This window comes from Schistocerca piceifrons, chromosome 8 (genome assembly GCF_021461385.2).
Source record: "Schistocerca piceifrons isolate TAMUIC-IGC-003096 chromosome 8, iqSchPice1.1, whole genome shotgun sequence".
NCBI classification, from domain to species: Eukaryota; Metazoa; Arthropoda; class Insecta; order Orthoptera; family Acrididae; genus Schistocerca; species Schistocerca piceifrons.
Window position 1 is genome coordinate 55554475 of NC_060145.1, and position 26129 is coordinate 55580603.

The 26129-nt window shown below is 40.7% G+C and overlaps 1 protein-coding gene across 1 annotated transcript in view; it reads right to left on the reverse strand.

The window, feature by feature from the left end:
• The window catches only part of LOC124712071 (extensin-like), a 145463-nt gene that overhangs the window by 45054 nt on the left and 74280 nt on the right, over positions 1-26129 (reverse strand). The window contains exon 2 of the mRNA XM_047242365.1: positions 5292-5406. Coding sequence (XP_047098321.1) covers positions 5292-5406 — 115 coding nt within the window. The remainder of the gene's footprint in view (positions 1-5291; positions 5407-26129) is intronic.

Here is a 26129-nt window from a genome sequence, read left to right on the forward strand (position 1 = left end):
TCATTTTGTTACTCGTGTGATGTTCTAGCACTGGCAAATGTTAATTTTGTGAATTGGTTCTAAGGGATCGCATGAAAGGGATCTAAAAATCTTGAATGCTTGGTGCCCCGCAGGGTTGACATATTTATTGGAGGCCATCTTCTACACACCATGAGCTGCAGTAGAAATGTTTTATTTGCCGTAACCGGCTTTCGGGCTTATAACTCATCATCAGTGGCATCTGATACAGAAGATCAAACAAGTGTATGTACAGCGATTTCTACAAAATTATAACGGTAAATACAGCAGCAGTAATATAAGTATACGTTCATCATGTAACTCTACAGTAATGAGATAAGTGTCAGTTATTACGATAGGATCTAAAATCTGACCTATAACATAATATACTGGTTGTCATGTATGTCACTGCTTACAAATCTTTGGGAGCGACAATTCTTGATATCGTTTGACAAAACTGCCACATAGTGTAAACATGGAGCTAACAAATTTAAAGTCTACCTCACCACTTTTTTGACATTTCTAAGATCATGTTAATATACAGGGTGTTACAAAAAGGTACGGCCAAACTTTCAGGAAACATTCCTCATACACAAATAAAGAAAAGATGTTATGTGGACATGTGTCCGGAAACGCTTAATTTCCATGTTAGAGCTCATTTTAGTTTCGTCAGTATGTGCTGTACTTCCTCGATTCACCGCCAGTTGGCCCAATTGAAGGAAGGTAATGTTGACTTCGGTGCTTGTGTTGACATGCGACTCATTGCTCTACAGTACTAGCATCAAGCACATCAGTACGTAGCATCAACAGGTTAGTGTTCATCACGAACGTGGTTTTGCAGTCAGTGTTTACAAATGCGGAGTTGGCAGATGCCCATTTGATGTATGGATCAGCACGGGGCAACAGCCGTGGCGCGGTACGTTTGTATCGAGACAGATTTCCAGAACGAAGGTGTCCCGACAGGAAGACGTTCGAAGTAATTGATCGGCGTCTTAGGGAGCACGGAACATTCCAGCCTATGACTTGCGACTGGGGAAGACCTATAACGACGAGGACACCTGCAATGGACGAGGCAATTCTTCGTGCAGTTGACGATAACCGTAATGTCAGCGTCAGAGAAGTTACTGTTGTACAAGGTAACATTGACCACGTCACTGTATGGAGAGTGCTACGGGAGAACAAGTTGTTTCCGTACCATGTACAGCGTGTGCAGGCACTATCAGCAGCTGATTGGCCTCCACGGGTACACTTCTGCGAATGGTTCATCCAACAATGTGTCAATTCTCATTTCAGTGCAAATGTTGTCTTTACGGATGAGGCTTCATTCCAACGTGATCAAATTGTAAATTTTCACAATTAACATGTGTGGGCTGACGAGAATCCGCACGCAATTGCGCAATCACGTCATCAACACAGATTTTCTGTGAACGTTTGGGCAGGCATTGTTGGTGATGTCTTGATTGGGCCCCATGTTCTTCCACCTACGCTCAATGGAGCACGTTATCGTGATTTCATACGGGGTACTCTACCTGTGCTGCTCTTTACAAGAACGACACAACATGTGGTTCAAGCACGACGGAGCTCCTGCACATTTCAGTCGAAGTGTTCGTACGGTTCTCAACAACAGATTCGGTGACTGATGGATTGGTAGAGGCGGACCAATTCCATGGCCTCCACGCTCTTCTGACCCCAACCCTCTTGACTTTCATTTATGGGGGCATTTGAAAGCTCTTGTCTACGCAACCCCGGTACCAAATGTAGAGACTCTTCGTGCTCGTATTGTGGACGGCTGTGATACAATACGCCATTCTCCAGGGCTGCATCAGCGCATCAGGGATTCTATGCGACGGAGGGAGGATGCATGTATCCTCGCTAACGGAGGGCATTTTGAACATTTCCTGTAACAAAGTGTTTGAAGTCACGCTGGTACGTTCTGTTGCTGTGTGTTTCCATTCCATGATTAATGTAATTTGAAGAGAAGTAATAAAATGAGCTCTAACATGGAAAGTAAGCGTTTCCGGACACATGTCTACATAACATATTTTCTTTCTTTGTGTGTGAGGAATGTTTCCTGAAAGTTTGGCCGTACCTTTCTGTAACACCCTGTATATCTGCGACTCGCATTCATATACGTAAATTATAACTTTTTGGCATTTGTTATATGATGGTAGAATATACAAAATGGATAAAATTACAAAATTTCTTGTATAAAATTTAATAGTCTGCCTTTTTGTATTTTATGGGGAATACTTAAAGAGAATACAAGCATTCTGCTAACGATATTAGTAAAAACATCAGCGTTGTCCACAAAGCAAAGGAACGCAGGTTATTAAATATTCTAGATGAAATTGAAACATACACCCTTATGACAAAACAACGGAACAACATACTTAATGAACAGAGTTACGGAATAAGATGAGTATACAACGTTTCAACCGTGCTTTAACGGAATAATTTTGGTTTGGAGTCTATGTCCCGCAAGTAAAATTGTATACTTCGACGTGATTACGCTGGATTATTTTTCAGGTTTATAACTTTTATATATTCTACTTTCATATACAAAATATTTAAAAAAATTTAATTTAAATATATGATTGTGGTTCACAGATACATATAAATATGATACAGAAGTAACAAAAAGCAGCTAATTTACACTCTTTAACTTCTCAGTTCCATATTTACACTATATGACAGTTATGTGAAACGATTTCAAGAATTGTCACTGCCTAAGATTTGTCAGCAGTCACATACATGACAAGCTGTATGCTCTGTTACAGAACAAATTTCAGATCCTTTTCGTATTAATTGACATGCATATCATTGCTATAGATGAACATAAGTAGACTTATATTAGTGCTATAATTTTGTGGAAATCTATGTACAGGGTGAACAAAAAGTCAGTATAAATTTGAAAACTGAATGAATCACGGAATAATGCAGATAAAGAGGTACAAATTGACACACATGCTTGGAATGACATGGGGTTTTATTAGAACCAAAAAAATACAAAAGTTCAAAAAATGACCGGCAGATGGCGCTTCATCTGATCAGAATAGCAATAATTAGCATAACAAAGTAAGACAAAGCAAAGATGATGTTCTTTACAGGAAATGCTCAATATGTTCACCATCATTCCTCAACAATAGCTGTAACTCGAGGAATAATGTTGTGAACAGCACTGTAAAGCACGTCCGGAGTTATGGTGAGGCATTGGCGTCGGATGTTGTCTTTCAGCATCCCTAGAGACGTCGGTCGATCACGATACACTTGCGACTTCAGGTAACCCCAAAGCCAATAATCGCACGGACTGAGGTCTGGGGACCTGGGAGGCCAAGCATGACGAAAGTGGCGGCGGCTGAGCACACGATCATCACCAAACGACGCGCGCAAGAGACCTTTCACGCGTCTAGCAATACTTTTTTTTTGTTATAATAAAATCCCATGTCATTCCAAGCATGTGTGTCAATTTTTACCTCTCTATCTACATTATTCCGTGGTTTATTAAGCTTTCAAATTTATACTGATTTTTTGGTCACCCAGTACATACACTTCTTTGTTCCTCCGTATCCACTGATGGGTTATAAACCCAAAAACCGGTTTTGGCAAATGAAACATTTCTAGTGCAGGCCTTTAATAGCGGGATTTAAAGAGACCATTTCGAATGTGTATTAGCAGTCATCACGGTTGAATCGTATATTTAATATCTTCGTCAATTATATGGGGTTTCAATTTAATTCGCCTTTGTAAATTAATTACCTTAGACCACTCTTCGTGTTTTACCACTTCTACCACATGTATCAATACCCGTTTTGAAATTTCAAAACTTGGTCGCATAGGACAATGTACGTATTCAATGTACGTTTTATAAGTGATTTTGGCTGCTAAATGAAGTTAAATGCTGGATCAGGAATCCGAGACTATCCGACGCCGCAACGCTGGTGAAAGAGAAGTAGTATATTTCACTAAAAGGAATCCACAATCACGCAAAATCTTGAAAGTCCACGACACGGTCAGCCAACGGTCACTGAATGTGAAATACGCCGGTGTTGCCCACGATGAACGTATTTACCTTAAAGTGCACGCATCAGTAAAGCGACAAAAATGTCTCCAAATGACGAAAGTGCTTGTACCACCGCTCATCAGCACGCAACTGAAAACAGTGACAAAAGCAATAGTTCCGCCAGCACTGTTATGTGGATGCATGTTGTGGGGAGTGGAAGCAAAGACACGACTCTCAAGATTGCAACCTAATCAGAATAAAGTACTAGGTCGGATTCTTAGGGCTCCCGCCTGGAAACGTATGTTGGATGTGCATGATACCGTGTGATGCTGATCGGGAAAAAAATTTGGAAATTTGTGGTAAGGTCTTAAGGGACCAAACTATTGAGTTCATCGGTCCCTTAGCTTACCCACTACTTAATCTAACTAACTTACTCTAAAGACGACACACACACTCATTCCTGATGGAGGACTCGCCTGAGACCGCGCGGTTATCCCGCGTGGCTGCTGATCGGGAAGACCAGATCTTGCACCAAGCGATTTATATCTTTTCGGCAGGCTAAAAGAACATCTGAGAGAAGCAGATTTTCCAAAGACGAGGACTTCCACACAGCGGTTCTCAAATGACTTTGTGCCCAAGGATTGGATTTCTGTGCCCAAGGAAGGTATTTCTATCGTGAAGGAATTGAACGACTTGAACAACCTTCCTACCGTTATTAACAGAGGCTTGATGAGTATGTTGCAAAATAGTGTCATGTATCTGTGTCACTTCGAAGTTCAGTGCAGCTTTCAAAAAAAAAAGCTTGGCCTGCCGTAATAACGGCTAACTTACTTTTTGGAGTTTCCGCGTTATAGCCACTGCCAACAAACTCGGTCATAAACTCAACCTCCCAACACCTAATACCATTCATCTGCTTCTGCTAAATCTCTAATACTCTGCAACAGCTGCAGTTTGGTTTTAACGTAGCACTTTAATTTAAAATCAAATTAGCTACTAGAAAAAGGGAACGTCACCACAGAGCTAAAATGGAAAGAACCCAAAGCCAAACGCTATGGGAAGCACCACAACAACTCGCGAGTGGTGTGGTTCCATGAGGACCCATCCAAATCCCAATGTGATCATAAATGGTGACTCAAAACTTGTGCAACACGCGTTATAACTGTCTGGTCATTTCAGTGACTTGTGTTCTATGACGCAATGATGTTTTTCATAGGGACAAGACGTAATAACATACAATATTTTACAACTTCTACATCAGAGTCATGATTTTACAGGAAAATAAACTACAGCTTACCTTGACGACGGGCTTTGCTACGCTGACGTACTTCAGTCGCTTCTCGAGAGGCGGTGGAGGCGGCGGGGGCGGTGCGGTTCGACTGTCAGGAGGCGGTCCATACTCCAGAAACGGCCTGCACAGGCAGAATGCACGCCTCACCAAAAGCTCCGCATCATAGATTATTTCAATTTCTAAATTCTAATTTCTAATTAAGTGTGCCATAGTGAGTAAGAATTCCTCTATTCAGCATGGCACACTTAAGTTAGTACATTGTATAGTGTCTATGTCCGCCTCCTGCCTGTGCTTCTGAAAAAAATCTCGATTCTTTGTTGTGTACTCTCTTTCGTTTGCCCCCTATTGGCCCTTACTGGGAGATTGTGGCGTGGTTATACTTGTTATACGAAATAAAAATTTTGAAATAAAAACTACGTTTTTTGCATTAAAAAAATGGTCAGCGCGACAGAATGTGAATCCTAAGGGCCCGGGTTCGATTCCCGGATGGGTTGCAGATTTTCTTCGCTCAGGGACTGGGTGTTGTGTTGTCCTAATCATCATCATTTCGTCACCACCGACGCGTAACTAGCCGAAGTGGCGTCAAATAGAAAGACTTGCACCCGGCGAACGGTCTGCCCGACGGGAGGCCCTAGTTACACGACTTTTTTTTTAATTTATAGTGTCTGTTCCCTTAATTGAATCTGATGGTGACATTTTCGAAACGCGTCATTAAAAAGAGTGGTCACAAGAATACCTGTTGCTGTTTTACTATTATCATAGCGTCCGTAACAGGTATTCCCATAATCCTACCAAGTTGCTTAAGGATTAGAAGAAAGCAAAAGCTATATATGGTGTTGGTATACTAGGAAATGCGAATATGCGAGGCGCTTTTTTAAAGTAAGTACCGTTCAAAAAATAAAATGAAAAAGAAAACAATATTAGAAAAATTTTATTTCACACGAAAGCCTGGACTTTTAATGTACTTTTCAACCTAATGTCCACCTACATTAAAGCACTCGTAGCATCGTTCAACCAGCTTCTGAAATCCATCCTCACTGAAACCTGTCGCTTGATTTACAAACCTGTGCTATACGTAGATATGACATCGTCATCTTCCTCGAAGCGTTGACCGCCAAGGTGCTTGAAGTGCAAGAAAAAATAGAAAATGGAAATGTTATATGTTCTAAGTGTGAAATCTCACATTTATCATCTGCATCTCTCTTTGTACATAAGTTATTTGTATGCAAAAAGTTGAGACGACGTTCTGTTATCACAGAATTATGCTGCTCATTTTATCACTGCAAAGAACCGTGAGACAAATTAACAAATAAATAATTTATTAAGAACAGCCTAGGTGCCTATAAAAAAGTTTTTATTTCAAGTGATACCAACATTGGTGCACTACGTCTTATTTTGGATAACACAGGTAAGTAACATTTTGGCTAGTACAACTATAGTCAACAAAAACCATATCTATTAAATTTCTAAAAGAGAACAACAAAATTAAATTCAGCGAAAAATTTCATAGCACTGAATTCCGTTTCTTACACCACTCTATTCTTTGGGTCAGATGTTGCAAAGTTTCCTGTACAATCCCCTATGCTGTTGAGGAAGAAATGAGAACACCGTCAACAGGTTTTTCTGTTTTCTTTTTGCAACTGATAAAAATGGTTGGTCTGTCAGATGAAATATAACATGGAATACGTCAGTGATGGAGTTTTCCTTCTTTTCAATATCATGCTATTATTCTATTCTTATGATTTTCAGCGTAAAAAATTTTAATAGATATCTGACATGGATTAGGGATTTGGTGATACCGCATTTGGGGATCTCTTAAGCGCCTGCATTGATAACAACGGTTTTTCATTGCTTTTAAAATAAAAGGATTCAGTTGCATGCATTGGAACTCATGGAATAGGTACACAGCTTTGTCTCACTCAGCGATCTTGTTTGAATCTTGCAGAACAAAGACTTTGACGTATAGCATTAGGAACTCCAGAGGGCACAAAGCCCACATACCATCTAGTAAGAACATTTGAAACGTTTATATTCACCGTTGACTGTAGAGGTTATTTGTTTCACAACTTCAGTTTCGGCCTCAAGGTCATCATCAAGTGGCACTGCAAAAGATTTTGCTTTAACAGTTGTCTAACTTTAAAATCCTCCGCCATGTATACATGTCATCATCAGAAGTGAGCTTTGCACTGTAAGAATGTAATAGCAATGAACGAGTGCGAAACACTGTACGTAGCGAAATGAGGTAATTTACATGAACTATTTCCAGTGTTAACATTTCCAACTCAAATCGTAGGACGCAGGTGGAGCAGCTTTTGGAACGGGAGGATATTCAACGAAGAGACTGGCCTGTCCGTTACCTCTACTTAAATTCAGTCGAGCACGTTTGACATGCGTTAGGGAGAAGTAGTGCAGTAAGGACACGTACACCAACCACAACCATCCAGAAATTGTGAACTGCGCTGGTAGAGGAATGCAAAGACCTAAAACAAGAAACCTTACCAACCCTGAGGCCAGTATGGGAGCACGTTGCAGAACGTGCACCGCCGTCCGTGCTGACCACACACCCTACTACGAACCATGAAATGTATTCGCTGTCGCGAATATGGACTACTATCAGCTGTATAATGGGATGACGGCAGTGGATATTTTTGTGCCGGACCGGGGCTCGAAACCGGATTTCCCGCTTATCACGAGCGGCGCTTTTCCATTAGGCCGTTCCAGTTCGCTTCAGGGCCAGACCTAGAGTTCAATAGGTTGTCAAGCATGTGTCCACAATCTGCACTCATATATCCATTATGTACGTTCCCGTACAAGGGAGACATTTTAACTGAAAGTCGCTTGCTCGGCGTCTGCGGATAAATATGGCACTGCACTGCCTGTGTTGCTCAGAAGCACGATACAATGTTGGTTGGGACATGCATACATATCCCAAGGAACACTGAATCTTGCTTCTGAACAATACAGGCAGTGCAATATCGTACCCTATTAAGAACCTTGTCCCGCCTACTGTAATTTCCAGACATCCATCATGGATCGTGTAATTATTGTCTACGAATAAAAGTTTACCTTCAGTTACCTTTTGTACTATACAGTAAAAGTTCTTTCTATATGTGGTCCAAGTTTCATCGAGCTGTGCTACTTCGGCAGTAACATCGTGCGAAAGTTATTTTCGTTCTTGACTTTTGTACACTGCTGTACACTGACACAGATGAATATACACTATGTGATCAAAAGTATCCGGAAACCTGGCTGAAAATGACTTACAAGTTCGTGACGCCCTCCATCGGTAATGCTGGAATTCGGTATGGTGTTCACCCACCCTTAGCCTTGATGACAGCATCCACTCTGACAGGCAAACGTTCAATCAGGTGCTGGAAGGTTTCTTGGGGAATGGCAGTCCATTCTTCACGGAGTGCTGCACTGAGGAGAGGTTTCGATGTCGGTTGGTGAGTCCTGGCACGAAGTCGGCGTTCCAAAACGTCCCAAAGGTGTTCTATAGGATTCAGGTCAGGACTCTGTGCAGGCCAGTCCAATACAGGGATGTTATTGTCGTGTAACCACTCCGTCACAGGCGGCGCATTATGAACAGGTGCTCGAACGTGTTGAAAGATGCAATCGCCATCCCTGAATTGCTCTTCAACAGTGGGAAGCAAGAAGGTGCTTAAAACATCAGTTTAGGCTTGTGCTGTGATAGTGCCACGCAAAACAACAAGGAGTGCAAGACCCCTCCATGAAAAACACGACCACACCATAACACTACCGCCTCCGAATTTTACTGTTGGCAATACACACACTGGCAGATGACGTTCACCGGGCATTCGCCATACCCACACCCTGCCATCGGATCGCCACATTGTGTACCGTGATTTGGCCCTCCACACACCGTTTTTCCACTGTTCAATTATCCAGTGTTTACGCTCCTTACACCAAGCGAGGCGTCGTTTGGCATTTACCGGCGTCATGTGTGGGTTATGAGCAGCCGCTCGACTATGAAATCCAAGTTTTCTCACCTCCCGCCTGTCACAGTAGTTGCAGTGGATCCTGATGCAGTTTGTAATTCCTGTGTGATGGTCTGGATTGATGTCTGACTATTACACATTGCGACCCTCTTCAACTGTTGTTGGTCTGTGTCAGTCAACAGACGACGTTGGCCTGTACGCTTTTGTGCTGTATGTGTCCCTTCACGTTTCCACTTCACTACCACATTGGAAACAGGGGACCTAGGGATGTTTAGGAGTGTGGATATCTCGCGCACAGACGTAAGATAAAAGTGACACCCAATCACATAACAACGTTCGAAGTCCATGAGTTCCGCGGAGATCCTCATTCTGTTCTCTCACTGAGTTCACTGATATGGAGTACCCGGCAGTAGGTGGCAGCACAGTGCAGCTAATATGAAAAACGTATGTTTTTGGGCTGATCGGATACTTTTGATGATATAGTGTATAAGGAAGCACTTCCTAAGTATGTAAATCCGAAGCATAGCATTGTAAAGGAAATTAAATGTGAACCATCACAAATGTGGAGAAAAAGAAACAGGAAGCATCTGAAATATGGTGCTACCAAAGAATATTACATGTTAAATGTTTCAGATAAGTAAAAATGAGGGAGTACGCGAGACAAAACGAATGGCTGGCTGCATGTAATGGTGTTGCTTTCATACTGCTTGTTAGGCACTATTGTAGTGTAACGACGGCTTTCTTCGGCGTGAACGTCGAACAAGCAATCAAGGAAGTAAGATTCCTGTATGGCACAGGTCTTCTGACCAGATATAAGGAAGGTGAAGAGTTGTTGAAAGTTTTGGACGGCGCACTTACCACAGAATACAACTTAATGATAAAGAAAACAGAAACGGATGTGTTGGATGATAGTAGAAATGAAAACAACAATTCGTCAACTTCAAAAGTGGGAACGACGCAGTAGTCACAGGAAAAAAAGACGAACGACGGAGGAACTATGGGACAGGACGGAAATCGGTGGATGTAATGTAAATACGTACGGATAAACAAACAATTTATTACAGAGTCAGTGAAATTGGATGATTTATCCAAGAGAAGGAGCTTAAAAAAGTGATCAAGTCCATAACGCGTTTTTCCAGCTCTGGCCCTTATGCAAGCAGTTATTCGGCTTGACGTTGATTGATAGATCTGTTGGATTTTCCTCCTGAGGGATATTATGCGAGATTCTGTCGAATTGGCGCGTTAGATCGTCAAAACCCCGAGATGGTTGAAGGGCCCTGCCCATAATACTCCAAACTTTCTCATTTGGGTAGAGATCCGTCGACCTTGCTGGACAACCACGAAGACAAGCAGCAGAAACTCTCTGTGTGCGGATGGTCATTATTTTGCTGAAACGAAAGGTCTCCAGACACAGCTTCGTTGGTCATGGGGCTCAGTTCGAAGCTGGAGTAATCACTGAGTCAGCAGTACTCCAATCAAAAAAGATTCCAGGTGTCTCGAGACGTCCCGGACCGTGGTGGACACCAATCTATCAACGCCATACAGCCCGACGACCAGGACTGATGGTCTGTGGTCCCATTTTTCTTTTTCACAGCAGATCTCCTTTGGTTGTTAACCGCGACATTCTTGCAGCACGGTGGTATGTCGACGATATTCTACGCTCTGTTTTGTTGCCTCTCATGGCAAGCCATCCTGGGCCTACATTTCAGGCAGATAATGGACGCCCGCATTCGGTGAGAGTTTCTACTGCTTGCCTTCGTGCTTGCCACATCGTACCTTGGCCGGCAAAGTCGCCTGTTCTCTCTCCAATTGAGGACGTTTGCAGAACTATGGGCAGGGCCGTCCAACCAGCTCGGGATTCTGAAGATCTAACTCGCCAGTTCTACAGAATTTCGCATGATATCCCTCAGAAGGACACCGAACAACTCTGTCAATGAATACAATGACAAATAGCTGCTTGGATAAGGGCTAGAGCTGGTCCAAAGCGTTATTGATTTGGATAATTTATGAAGTTCTTTCTCATGAATGAATCACCCAATTTTTATAAAAGTCGCCTATTCTCTCTCCAGTTGAGAACGTTTGCAGAACTATGGGCAGGGCCGTCCTACCAGCTCGGGATTTTGATTATCTAACTCGCCAGTTCTACAGAATTTCGCATGATATCCCTCAGAAGGATTCATTAAGATGTGTTTGTCCATACATATACATCATATCTGTCGATTTGCGTCCCTTTCGGTTAATTTCTTCGTGGTGCATCTTTCTTTGTCTGAGAGAGTAATTCGCCTATCTAGAATGTACAACAAAGTTTCTCTTTGGATCATGAGTTTTCGGGTTGATCTGGTGTGGTCGCCATAAATTTTTGTCCTGTGCGAAATCCATTTCAGAATAGCATTATTACACAACGTTCTCGGTTATTGGTTGGGTGTAGTCAAATGATTGTCCACCATTACAGCCGCGTGGGATTAGCCGAGCGGTCTAAGGCGCTGCAGTCATGGACTGTGCGGCTGATCCTGGTGGAGGTTCGAGTCCTCCCTCGGGCATGGGTGTGTGTGTGTTTATCCTTAGGATAATTTAGGTTAAGTAGTGTGTATGCTTAGGGACTGATGACCTTAGCAGTTAAGCCCCATAAGATTTCACACACATTTGAATCTTTTTTTCCCCTCCATTGCAGTTTTTACTATCTACAGCTTCCCTGATGTCTTAACACATGTCCTATCATGTTGGTCTTGTTCTTGTCCATGTTTTACACATGATCCTCTCCTCGGCGGCTTTGCGGAGATATAGAGAACCTCCTCATTCCTTACCTTATCAGTCCACCTAATTTTCAGCATCCTTCTATAGCACCATATCTCAAATCCTTCGATTCTCTTCTTTCCCAATTTTCTCTTGGTCTATCATTCACTACCATTAAGGCTGTGCTCTAAACGTACATTCTTGGGAATTTCTTCCTAACGGACTTCTCTGGGCTAGAAGTGTCCTAATTATCTGCATTTTTCTGTTTTTTACGTCCTCCTTGCCTCGGTTGTCATGTGTTATTTTGCTTGCAAGTTAGTAGGATTCCTTACATTCGTCTACTTTGTGGTCACCAATTTAGATGTTACATTTGTCGCTAATTTGACTTCTACTACTGCTCTTTACTATTGCCTTTCTTCAACGTCCTCTCAACCCATATTCTAAACTTATTAGACTTTTCATTGCAGTAAGCGCTTGCTGTAGTTCTTCTTCTCCTTCAGGAAAGATAAGGTCATCAGCGAATCTTCCCACTGACATCTTTTGACACAGAATTTTAATGCCACTCTTGAATCTTCCTTTTATTTCCATCATTCCTTCTTTGACATACAGATGAAACAGCAAGAGCATAAGATTATATCCCTGTGTCACACCGCTGTAAACCGAGCACTTAATGTCGTCTCCCATACTTACTATTCCCTCTTGTTTCTGCTACATTCTGTATGTTATTCCTACTTCTATACATCTTACAGTTATTTATCTGAGAGTTTCGAACATCTTTTACAGTTTTACATTCTCTAATGGTTTCTCTAAATCGACAAATGCTATGACTATGCGTCATGATTTTTCATTTTAAGTCTTGCTTTCTTTAAGAAGTGCCTCTCCGGTGCATTTACATTTCCTAAAGCCGAACTGATGGTCATGTGACAGATTTTCAGCATTATTTCCCATTCTTCTTTACACTTCTTCCATTGTTCCGAGATACTGATGTGGAAGGGGGGAAGAGATTCCTGAAAGCGTACCTATGGAGCACAGCATCGTACAGAAATGAAAAAGAGACTGTCGGAAATCTCCAGAGGAAGAGCGCGGAAGCACTAGAGATGTCGTGCCAACAAAGGGTGTTAGTTCTTAAGATGACGGAGAAAGTGCTAAATGAAGATGTGCTACAAATAAGCGTAGAAAAAAGAAGTGTTCGAAACTCACTTACTACAAGAAGTTACTGGAAAGTCTACTACGGCAAACACAATTACTTAAGTTGCTCCTGAAAGGGGCAGCAGGGGTAAAAAATGGTACAGTGTGGTACAGTGTGGTATTCATATTATAGAGTTTATTTGGTGTAGTAGTTACGTATAGAAGGAAACGTTAACGTAAGGTAGGTAAAGGTGGGCACTATCAAAGTAACTGTAAGCCTAATGAATTTTAAATATTACGAGAATTCTAAATGACTCACACGCCCCCTGAGTGGAACGACGGCGGCGGCGGTGGCGGCGACGGCAGATTGTGGCTGCGGAGCTGGAACCCTGGAGGCGGCGGGGGCGGCTCCAGGCCCGTGGGCGGCGGCGGCGGCCGTGGTGGGCGGGGCGGAGAGTCGGTGAAGGCAGTTCCCAGCGACGTGGCCATTACCACCAGCAGCAGCTGCACCACGGCAAACGAACGACACAGTCAAACACTGGCAGGCTGACCACTCAGATGAAGAGGGGTCCGACAGTTGTCGGCAAGGCACACTACGGGCACGCAGCGTTTTACATCTACATGTCACAAGCTACTTTACGGCGTGCAGCGGAGGCTATTCTCTGTACCACTGTCACTTCCTCCTGTCACTGTTCCAGATGCGAATGGTTCGCGGGAAGAACTGTGCCGACTTAAAAGTCGCCATTGTTGCGATGCATTCGAACAGTCGCTGCTAGAGCGGCGCTGTCGGCAGTGCGACTGTGGCGCCTCGAAACGAACCTGCCTGCCGTCTGGTGCGGAATCTACATCTACATCTACATCCATACTCCGCAAGCCACCTGATGGTGTGTGGCGGACGATACCTTGAGTACCTCTATCGGTTCTCCCTTCTATTCCAGTCTCGTATTTTTCGTGGAAAGAAGGATTATCGGTATGCTTCTGTGTGGGCTCTAATCTCTCTGATTTAATCCTCATGGTCTCTTCGCGAGATATACGTAGGAGGGAGCAATACACTGCTTGACTCTTTGGTGAAGGTATGTTCTCGAAACTTTAACAAAAGTCCGTACCGAGCTACTGAGCGTCTCTCCTGCAGAGTCTTCCACTGGAGTTTATCTATCATCTCTGTAACGCTTTCGCGATTACTAAATGATCCTGTAACGAAGCGCGCTGCTCTCCGTCGGATCTTCTCTATCTCTTCTATCAACCCTATCTGGTACGGATCCCACACTGCTGATCAGTATTCAAGCAGTGGGCGAACAAGCGTACTGTAACCTACTTCCTTTGTTTTCGGATTACATGTCAACACTTTCTCTTTCGCCACCAGCTTTGAACACGTAGAGACCATCGACAGAGTATACGCTACTGGGGCCATGGACACGTTTGTTTTTCCGGCTCTGCTTCATCAACAGCGGTGTCTAGCATCGAGTGATGCGCGGAAGTGCTGGGTGGCCTCATTTATTACACAGAAAGCTTCTGGTCGCGATTCAGAAAACTGTTGATGTGGCTGACGTAAGGCAAGTTGGCTGTCCTAAATTTACGTGCGCGGTGGCTGCAGTCTTTCTGACTGCTGTGTTTAATCGACGGTCAGCCATGGCAGAAGCCCCCAGCAATATTGTCTGACTTCTATTAACTGTGTTCCTTGCATAGATAATGCGTGATCTGTAAATCTCCTTTATTAAACTGGTTTTATTATGGTGCCCTTCTTAAAGTATTGTAATTCCTGAGGAAATTGAGGAGATATATCCATTTCAAAAACTGTTTTATTTCGGAAATCAGCCTTATGCAAACGCAACTAGTTTATTTTTATATTTCTCCATGCAAACACAGCTAGTTTATTTTTATATTTCCCCAGACATGTTTCAACACCAATGTGTCTTCTTCTGTGGGTGAACTTTTATTTTCTGTAAAGCACAATATCACATTTGTAATAATTTAACTACTGTAGGCCTAAGAAATACAATATTTGCAATTTGCTTCGTTTTTTTTTGGACACTCACCTTCAAATTACATCGCTAATTGAACTGTATTATTAAACATCGATTTTAGTGCTCGTTTTCGTCGTTTTTTTACAGCATGTCATCTCTAAGTTAGCCATGAAGAAAATTATTGCGTATTTGTGGAGAGCTGTTTCGAGGTTACAGGTTATGTACGTTTCTGTACTTACATTTTCCGTCCTGTTTCGTGTCCCTCGTTGGTGTCTGAATCAGCTACTATTTAGTGCATTGCTTTCTCTCAGTTCTTCATAAATTTCCGCTCACTACTTCACCTCACAACTATTTACACAGAATGTGGCGAAATGTGATCTGAGCAGACACTTCTGGCAATACACGCAGTGAGATGTGTCATGTTATTGTCGTTCCTCAGAGAAAGCAACAGTCTCTACCAAAAACTCACAACAGAGGAGAACTACCACTGTAAGTAGGCTGTTTAGGTTTTTTTATTGGCAACATTACGTAGCGCTCAATATGAAAATCACTGCCTGTGCTGTGTGCAGTCTGTGGCTGCTTTGCATTGTTGTAATACTCGCCATTGTAGTGTTAGGCAGCTGGCTGTGAACAGCGCGTAGCGTTGCGCAGTTGGAGGTGAGCCACCAGCAGTGGTGGATGTGGGGAGAGAGATGGCGGAGTTTTGAAATTTGTCATGAACTGCTATATTTATATATGATGATATCAAGGTAAATACATTGTTTGTTCTCTATTAATATCTTTCATTTGCTAACTATCCGTATCAGTAGTTAGTGCCTTCCATAGTTTGAATCTTTTATTTAGCTGGCAGTAGTGGCGCTCGCTGTATTGCAGTAGCTTGAGCAGCGAAGATTTTTGTGAGGTAAGTGATTTGTGAAAGGTATAGTTTAATGTTAGTCAGGGCCATTCTTTTGTAGGGAATTTTGAAAGTCAGATTGCGTTGCGCTAACAAAATATTGTGTGTCAGTTTAAGTACAGTCGCGTATAAATTGTTGAAAGGGGACGTTTCATATGTCGACCCTTAGCCTAGGATACCCCACTGGAATCTTCTGATTTTTTCTTGTAGTTTGTGTATTTAGTGTAGCTTTTGTTTATTGCTAGCGCGTAATTGTAGAGAGAATCCCCTTTGTAGTTGTAGCCTTTCATTGTTGTACAGTAAAACAGTTGTGACATGCATATAGATTTGCACCAAGTATTTCGCAGCTACGCTTGCAATTAACTAGATATTATTTTCAGTGCTATGTTAATGTGTTCTCCTATTTTTGCACTTCAAATTGTGCTTTTCTGTGTTATCGTGTGAAATATTGTGACAATTATGGCGTGTGAAAAACGTAACACTAGGCTCCAAAGTAAATTGAGAAATGATAGTGACGACGAGCGTAGCTTGCCAGCACCACTGGGTAATGAATTAACTAATGTTCAAAGTAGTAATTTGGTAATTGCGCATAGGGAAATGGAGCGGGCGGCAAACAATGGTGTAGACAGTGAAACAGGTAGTGAACAGGGAAGCGTTATCGATCGATTGGTCGGCAACAGCTCGCCTCAGGAATCGGGAATGACAGAACACAATATTGCAAATACTACAGACTCAGGTTTTGGGTTCTCACCGTTTTCTCAAATGAGTCAAGACACATTTTCCGCTTGTCAAAATGTGAATGTTGCCGGTGCAAATTCACTGCCGAAAAGCACTGAGGAACATGTTTCAGACACCAGTGCATTGTTATTACAATTAATGCAACAAATGGGACAAAAGCTTGAAAAGTTAGACACAATGGAACAAAATCAGAGACAAACACAGCAAAAGTTAGACACAGTGGAACAAAATCTTCAAAAGTTAGACACAATGGAACAACACCAGAGACAAACACAGCAACAGTTAGACGCAATGGGACAAAATCTTCAAAAGTTAGACGCCACACTTGAACAAACACGTGAAGATTTAACTAGTGAGTTACATAACATTGAATCGAAATGTCAAAAAGTCTGTAATGACATAAAAACACAAATTTGTGAGCATTTTCAACCCATTTTTTCGCGGCATGAAAATGTATTACAGAATCACGAAGCAGCCATAAAAGAACTGCAAACCATTGTTCATGAAAATCACAACACCTTGCAAGCTAAAATTGACTCAGTTGCATCTACCGATTCGGTTACGCAACTTGCAAAAACTCAAGAAAACTTAAAGGACACAGTAGATACGATTTCAACACAAATGAACACTCTGAAACTTGGTTCAGAAAAACACGCTGAGGAAATGTGTTCACTATCGGAGAAAGTAGCCGAACTTTCGGATAAGGTCACTAACTTATCTACAAAGGTAGATGATGATCTGAATGACACAAAACCTGTAGCCTTCACTGACACAGAAGAGTATGAACAAATTAGAAAATTCAAACAGAATCAAAATCAAATCAATACACAGTACAAAAGAGAAATCCGAGAAGTACAAGATCAGCTGACACAGGTAATACAAGAATTACGTATTTCAGAGGATACTCGCGCCCCAATACGGGAAGAGGGACACAGAAATACGGAACAGCCACAAAATAATAACACAGGGCATTTCGGAAGTTATGAAAGAAATTGGCAAGGTGCACCGAATTTTGAAATAGAACCACCGAACAGAATCAGAGAACTTGTACCTTTCCCAAATACACGTAAACTTCGACACAAAGACATAATTGATTTGGCTCTTAAAAATATAAAATCTGCAGCAGACAAAAGGAGAAAACTACACGGTAAAGCAAATGCAAAGAAATTGTATATTGGTCAGAAAGTTCTCATTAAAGCTCATTCATTGTCACATAAGAAGAAACACTTGAGTCACAAATTCTTTCTAGTTTATAATGGACCTTACAGAATCCGACGTATACCACATGATAATTGTGTTGAAGTTGAAACTCTGCGTACTAGGAAGAGTAAAGGTTTACACCACATTTCACATGTAAAACCGTTTATTGAAAGATAATCTGCTTTTTAACTTTGTCTTTGCCATATAACTTTTCACTTTACATTACTAGTATGCTGTGTTAGACTTAATAAACTGCTAACATACAACAATGTTTGAAGTTAAATATCCAGTCTAGAACCTAGGGAACATTTTTAAACAGAAATTACGAATGCATTGTTATAGTGAACAGACGACACAGTGTTGTATTTGTACATTCTTGCTTGTTAGTTGCACGATTACGTAACGACTATCAGGCTTACATACTTAGAACATTTACCAGTACTGCTAATGAGATTTTAATGCAACATTTTGGTTACCTGAAAATACATTCTGTATTTAAAGTACTTTCTGTGAGATACCAGATGACACAGTGGTTAGTTTATGGGACAGCTACACGATTTATATCACGACGTTACTAATGTGTGACAATTTACATTGTTGCTTTTGCGGAGTATCTGTTTTATATCTGCACAGTTTTTCTGTATTATTCTGGAAAGTAAAACATGTTTTAATAGTAACTTTTGTGATATAGCTACAATGAGACAGCCTTTTCCGTAGCACAACAATACGTTACAGCACAGTAATTTCTTCATCACAACAATAAGCGTAATAACTAAGATATCTATACGCAAAGCATTTCACTTTTGTTTATCATGAGGTAAGTACATTGGCTTCTGCAGAACTTAGCTTTTGGAGGACGATAACTACGACACTTCCACAGAGATTATCTTACAACAAGATGCACATTTAGCGCTGCAGGACACGCATTTCAGTGATTAATGTTGTACTTAAAACATTTATTTTTAAAGATTTTTGAATTACAAAGAAAGTTTTCCGTGATACATTTCATTCCATTGCTGTAATCTGTAACACCTGAGGGTATAATTACATTAATCCTCAGGGGGGTACACGCTTACTTTGTGTACCATGTGTGTGGCAACCACAAGGAACCCTAGCTAATATGGTATTTGTTTATACAACTTTACACATCGGTACCATATTTCTCCAACACAGAATTACACAGCTATCTGATCATTTAACTGAGAGAAACAAACATTTTTTTTTATTACATCAGTGACAGATGTTTACGCAATTACACAGTTGGATAACTTCACACTTATGAAATTGTATTTTGTCTGTACTTCGTGAAATGCTCATATTTTTTCGGAACCATTGTGATACTATGAGAGCTTTGAATGATGTATTTGGTATGGATTCATGATTTTTAAAGTACGTTTGAGGCAGATGACACTTTTGACATGAGCAGAGAATTTTTTTAATTATTGCAGAAAGCTACGACGATTTTGAGATTTGACTGAGGTGTTATGATGTTATTATTACGACGACGATGTGTACTATGCTGTTGAGATATGTTTATGATCAATAAGCTGATGCTATATGAGGAATTTGGTTATGCTATGTATTTATTATGATGAAATATTGAAGTGCCGTCGCAAGAGTGACGTGTCGACGAATATATATATATGTGTAATAAGGTAAGGAGTAATGAATAGTGATTAGGGACTCTGACTTATGGAAAAGGATGTTGGAAACCAAGAATCATACTTTAGAATTATGAAATGTGTGTACATGTGTGAATCATGTGTGAATGTATCACAATGCCACTGAAAATTTTTTTGGACACTGTTATATTCATAGGATTTTGTTTCTACAGATTTGCAACGCTAATTCTTGACCTGTGAAATATTTTTATGTGAGACTGTCACTGTAGCGGAAACTGCTGTCGTAAATTTTTCCGTAAGAAAGTTAAGTGACCACCTGCACGTAATGCGTCACGGGCACCCACCTGGGCGACAGCCGCCCGAAAAAAAAAAAAAAAAAGGCCATTAGCCTTTCAGCGGCACAGGTAGAAAAAAAAGGGAGGCCATTAACCTGGCTATTGACGTTCCTTTGTAGAAAGCATCGCAAATATTACACGCTCATTACCTGAAAACATATGGTTACTCGTACTTTGTGCTAATTACTGAAATGCTTATGAATTGATGGGAAATATTCGTACATCTGCACACCTGATTATGACAAGTGTCTTTCTACGAGAGTTGAGAGCTACTGAGTTACGAAATGCCACATGACTATTGAATGATGTTTTTATGCTTTGGTTTGCGTAATTGCTTATTTCATTTGACATCTGGTTTCCAGCTGTGTTGCAGCATTGCTTTTATAAAATAAAATGCATTTGCTAATGTGAACACTTTCTGTCAACAGATCTATTAAATAATTATTTTATGACCCACATTCTTCGATAAAGGAGCTCTTGGAAAGGAAAGAACAATAAGAAGGAACTAGTAACAGTAACTGCATACATAATATTCTTTTCAAGTACATGGTAATATTTCTTTTACAATAAGTTGTTGTGGTGCACCACTTTAATTACATAGATATTAAGATGTGAATATACATTTCCATTATCTGCATTGTTGTTTTTACTGTAATATTTTTTCTGCTTGAGCTATGTCATGTTTAGGTATAAGTTACTGCTGTTTGCCAGGCGTAGTGTTACTGAATTTGACTTTGTGTTACTCTGCTAAGCCAATTTTACTACTCATTTATTTTTCATGTTGCTACACATTGGCTCATATTAGTTGTAATTTTGCATTTTATCTGTTAATTTAGATTTGCTGCTGCTTGCTTTGCAAATTGGCATTTTTTTGTCATTGCTGTTTGTGATAATTTGTTATGTGATGCTGCATTGCCTCGTCCCTTAGTTTAGCATCTGAGCTCAGTAGATTTAAGTTAGCTTAAGAGTAGGTAGCCTCTAAGAGAATGAGTTTCGATGAATTGGAAGAAATGCATTGAGGAGTTATACAAAAAAAAGTACAGAAAACAGGTTTAGGTAGGATTTTCTTGGAAATAAATGTTGAGGTGAGAAATGTGTGAACATATAAATACAGAAAGCATGCTTAGATAGAATTTTTTTGGTGGAAACAAAGGATGAAATAAGAGGAAAGATATATGAAGTTTTGGGTTGGACTGCAGTAAAACAAACCCTGTCCTTTCCTTTTGTGTCATCCCTCTATATGTTTGTGTACTCTTGTATATTTGTGTTTTTCCTGTCTTTATGTGTTTAGCTGATGAGAGCTATGTTGTAGAATTTTTCTAATACTATGTTATTTACTTTGTAAAGATGTTTAGACATTATTTATTCTGTTTTGTTTTAATACTCATGTGTGAAGTTGTTGTGTCCAAAGCTATTCTGATCTTTATGTAGGTACTTATAATTCCTGTAACACTGATGTATATGTTATTTCGATTCTTTTGTAAAGCCTGTATTACTACAAATGTTATCTGTATTGTTATGGTTTTAATTATGTATCATGTACCTTTGTTATTGTATTTTTATGTTACCAAATTGTAATTGTTACCAGTTCTTCAAATTAAGTAACATTTCACTGCACACGTTTCTGTTGGTCATAGTACATGGACAATATGTGAGAAGTAGGGACTGATAGTGTTTGCACGTGTGTTAATGATTCAGCAAGGGACTGGATAACAGCATTGCTGGATCTAAGGACAATTCCAGAAACTTTGTGAGTGCACAAGTGGTGGTTTATGGACTTGCTATATTGTCCGCAAGACTCTTCGATGGTGATTGTGCACCTGCACATTTGCAACAGATGGCTGCTGGCTGTCTCTACCAGGACTACAGTGGGTCTGCATCTTTGATGGCCCACCAATTGCTACAAGGACTGCAGTGGGTCTGCACCTCTGGTGGCCCACCAGTACCGTAATTTCTACCAGGACTACAGTGGGTCTGCTCTGTGATGACCTAACCACCAATATTCTTCAAAACGTCGACTGACTCTGCTGTGGGTTTACTCTGTTGTGGCCCATTACCTGTCTGCATGTCGAGTCAGCACTGTCTTTCCGTTGGAAGGACAACACTACTTCTTCAAGACTGCATGGAAATCCACTACGTCTGTGTGCATTGTCTTTTACTGCTCAGACTTTGAGAAAAACACGACAATTTTAGTGTGATCAATGATCAGGACTATCTTTATGGACTGTGAGAAAATTTTAGCTTTTGACCAACATTTATCAATAAGTGTGTGCATCTGATTTCTTTGTTATTGTAATTGTGAAAAAAAAATTTTAACAAATATGTATTGGCCAGTGCCCAAAAAAAAATTTGTAAAATTTTTTGTGGGGACCATGGGGGCTATGTAAGTAGGCTGTTAAGGTTTTTTTATTGGAAACATTACGTAGCGCTCAATATGAAAATCACTGCCTGTGCTGTGTGCAGTCTGTGGCTGCTTTGCATTGTTGTAATACTCGCCATTGTAGTGTTAGGCAGCTGGCTGTGAACAGCGCGTAGCGTTGCGCAGTTGGAGGTGAGCCGCCAGCAGTGGTGGATGTGGGGAGAGAGATGGCGGAGTTTTGAAATTTGTCATGAACTGCTATATTTATATATGATGATATCAAGGTAAATACATTGTTTGTTCTCTATTAATATCTTTCATTTGCTAACTATCCGTATCAGTAGTTAGCGCCTTCCATAGTTTGAATCTTTTATTTAGCTGGCAGTAGTGGCGCTCGCTGTATTGCAGTAGCTTGAACAGCGAAGATTTTTGTGAGGTAAGTGATTTGTGAAAGGTATAGTTTAATGTTAGTCAGGGCCATTCTTTTGTAGGGAATTTTGAAAGTCAGATTGCGTTGCGCTAACAAAATATTGTGTCTCAGTTTAAGTGCAGTCGTGTATAAATTGTTCAAAGGGGAAGTTTCACCACATACAAAAAGCAATAATACAGGAAAAAGAGTCCTGAATGAAAATACAACATTGTGTAACAGAACACTGTTTGAAACACTCAATGAACTATACAGAAAACATAACAGGAAAAAAAGTCTGTTTTCTTGGTTCCCTCCCCAACCCTATTTCCATCTCTCTCTCTCTTTCTCTCTCTCTCTCTTTCTCTCTCTCTCTCTCTCTCTCTCTCTCTCTCTCTCTCTCTCTCTGAGACACACACACACACACACACACACACACACACACACACACACACACACACACACACATTTTCAAAATCAGCGCTATAACACACACAAGACGAAAGATGAACAACTGAGCAACGACAATAACATGACACATTTCACTGAGTGTGTTGCCAGAAGTGTCTGCTCAGATCACATTTCGCCACATTCTGTGTAAGTGATTGTGAGGTGAAGTAGTGAGTTGAAATTTATGAAGAACTGAGAGAAAGCAGTGCACTAAATAGTAGCTGATTGAGGCACCAACGAGGGACACGAAACAGGACGGAAAATGTAAGTACAGAAACGTACATAACCTGAAACCTCGAAACAGCTCTCCACAAATACGCAATAATTTTCTTCATGGCTAGTTTGCAGATGACATGCTGTCAAAAAAACGACGAAAACGAGCACTAAAATCGATGTTTAATAACACAGTTCAATTAGCGATGTAGTTTGAAGGTGAGTGTCCAAATAAAACGAAGCAAATTGCAAATATTGTATTTCTTAGGCCTACAAATGTGATATTTTACTTTACAGAAAATAAAAGTTCACCCACAGAAGATGACACATTGGTGTCGAAACATGTCTGGGGAAATATAAAAATAAACTAGTTGTGTTTGCATAAGGCTGATTTCCGAAATAGCCCACTTTTTAAATCGCATACATGGAAAAACGAGGAGCTTCGAACCTTAGTAAAATGAGTATATCCATTTCACTGTTTACAATTATATTTGAATATTTTTAAAAAGTTGTCATCTTGCTTTCTACTGTTAGAATTTTATTTTATGGTTGCAATTTCGGCAATAATCCATTTTCAAGCATAAGATTTTGACGAATTAGTATACGTTTCCGTTAGGCAGAGATAACGACGTTGTGAATGAATAACTTTAATATGAACGACCCCGCGAATACACCAAACACTCAGAAACGCCTTTTTGGGGTATAAATGTGGCTTAGCTGTACTTCGTGGCGATTCATTAGGAAAGAGTCACTGCCTTTTGGATTGTAATAGGAAATCTCTCTTTTATCTCCGCTGAAGCATGTGGTGCATCGATTAGCTTAGTTTGTCTGTACCAACCAGCTGCAAATGTTCGTGGATGGTCGACCAAGGTTGTTTAAGAGTACTCGACAGTGCCTCGATTATCTAACTTGGATTTTCTTCCACTTCCCCCTTTAACATGCCGTTGTCTAAAATTCTTGATCTTCCTCGTCGACACTAGCTGAAAAGCTCAAAATTACAGGATTTGAACTTAGAAAAACACTTTTGATATTAACGAACTTCTAATGCAGTTGTATAAACATCGCAAATATTTTTGGAAGCAGCTGTTACATTACTACCCTTGCGAACCTCAAAAAGCATACAATTCCGGATATGTACCTACTTGGGTTTTGGCTGGCCATTTCACCATAAATTGCAAAATAAAATAAAAACTATAAAATGAAAATAAAAAATAAGATGAAAGATTTAATTATTTACGAATAAACAAGTCACTCCAACCTTAAAATGTCTTTGGCACGACTTTGAAGTATACAATGAGCTGATAAATGACAAACGAATCTAGACATGTGCAGAAAAAACTTTAAAGTAGGTTAATTCTTACAAAGAAGAAGACAGCCACCAACCGTTATTAATACTGCTATTTATTTAGGTAAACAGCGCTGTAACCGGTTTCGAACTGGCAAGTTCATCGTCGGACGGTTGTTCACATGATTTGCGAGATACACTTTACATAATCGTCAGTTTTCGATTTTCATTCTTCCATTGGGGTGAAATATTCTTGGTGTGTTGGTGCCGTTGAAAATTCCGCGCGATTTTGTTGCGAAGTTGCAGGATTGTATTTTTCAAATATTCCAAAATATATCCAGCACTTATGTAATTTGTACATCACTGTATTGTGCAAAGCACCACACACACACACACACACACACAAACACACACACCAAAAGGAATTTGCCACATGTAAAGTTATCTTTAATTTGTACATCACTATATTGTGCAAAGCACACCACACACACACACACACACGCACGCACACACACACACACCAAAAAGAATTTGCCACATGTGAAGTTATCATAAAGATTGCTGTCTACTTCTTTGTAAGAATTAACCTACATTAATTGTACACAGCCACGGTCTCACTATGTCAGTTTTAGAAAAAAAATTTACTTTCCTTGTCCTCTAATAAATTGCCAGAGCAGCTAGTCACCTCAGTGAACTGTTTCTGCCTTCTGCTATCGTAACGTGCAGTTTGACATCGATGGTGCATTTAATGGAATAAACCAGATTGTTGAGCGGGAAGGCTGGCTCGACAGCCATAGGCCGGGAAAAATGGCTCTAATTTTGGAAGTTATGAGGAGAGATACTGCAGAATCCCTACAGTCTAGTGACAAGATTACCCATCACGAGACACCTCCTATGCCTCCGGCACTACATGGCCAAGTGTTGCCACCTTCAGGGGATGCTTGCTGTTGACTGAATCCGGTGAAGGGTAGGGTGCTGTTCTTCCAGGTCACCCGCGCTTGAGCTGTTATCCGGAGCCAGGAGGTGAACGGACTTGTTAAATAGAAAAAGGCAAGGCGGGTCTATGAAGCCACCAACATCTCGTTTCACACTTAATTTTTCGCAGCTCTTAGTTGAGTTACGTGACCGTACGTCGTCTCTCTCTGCAGCCGCCGGCGCGTCCATACGTGAGCTTCTTCCATGAGGCGAACAATCCTGCAGTGTACTTGCAGCGTGCATGAAAGCATGAAATACTAAACACCTTTTTCCAAAGCTGAAAGCTGTTTCACACAGGAAGACCGCGCTGCAGTTACTTCTCTAAATCCTCACACGAACGAAAAAATGGCTGACATCGAAATAAGTGTCCAAGGAATAGGAAAGCAACTGGAATCACTCAACAGAGGAAAGTTCACTGGACCTGACGGGATACCAATTCGATTGTACACAGAGTACGCGAAAGAACTTGCTCCCCTTCTAACAGCCATGTACCGCAAGTCTCTAGAGGAACGGAAGGTTCCAAATGATTGGAAAAGAGCACAGGTAGTCCCAGTTTTGAAGAAGGGTCGTCGAGCAGATGCG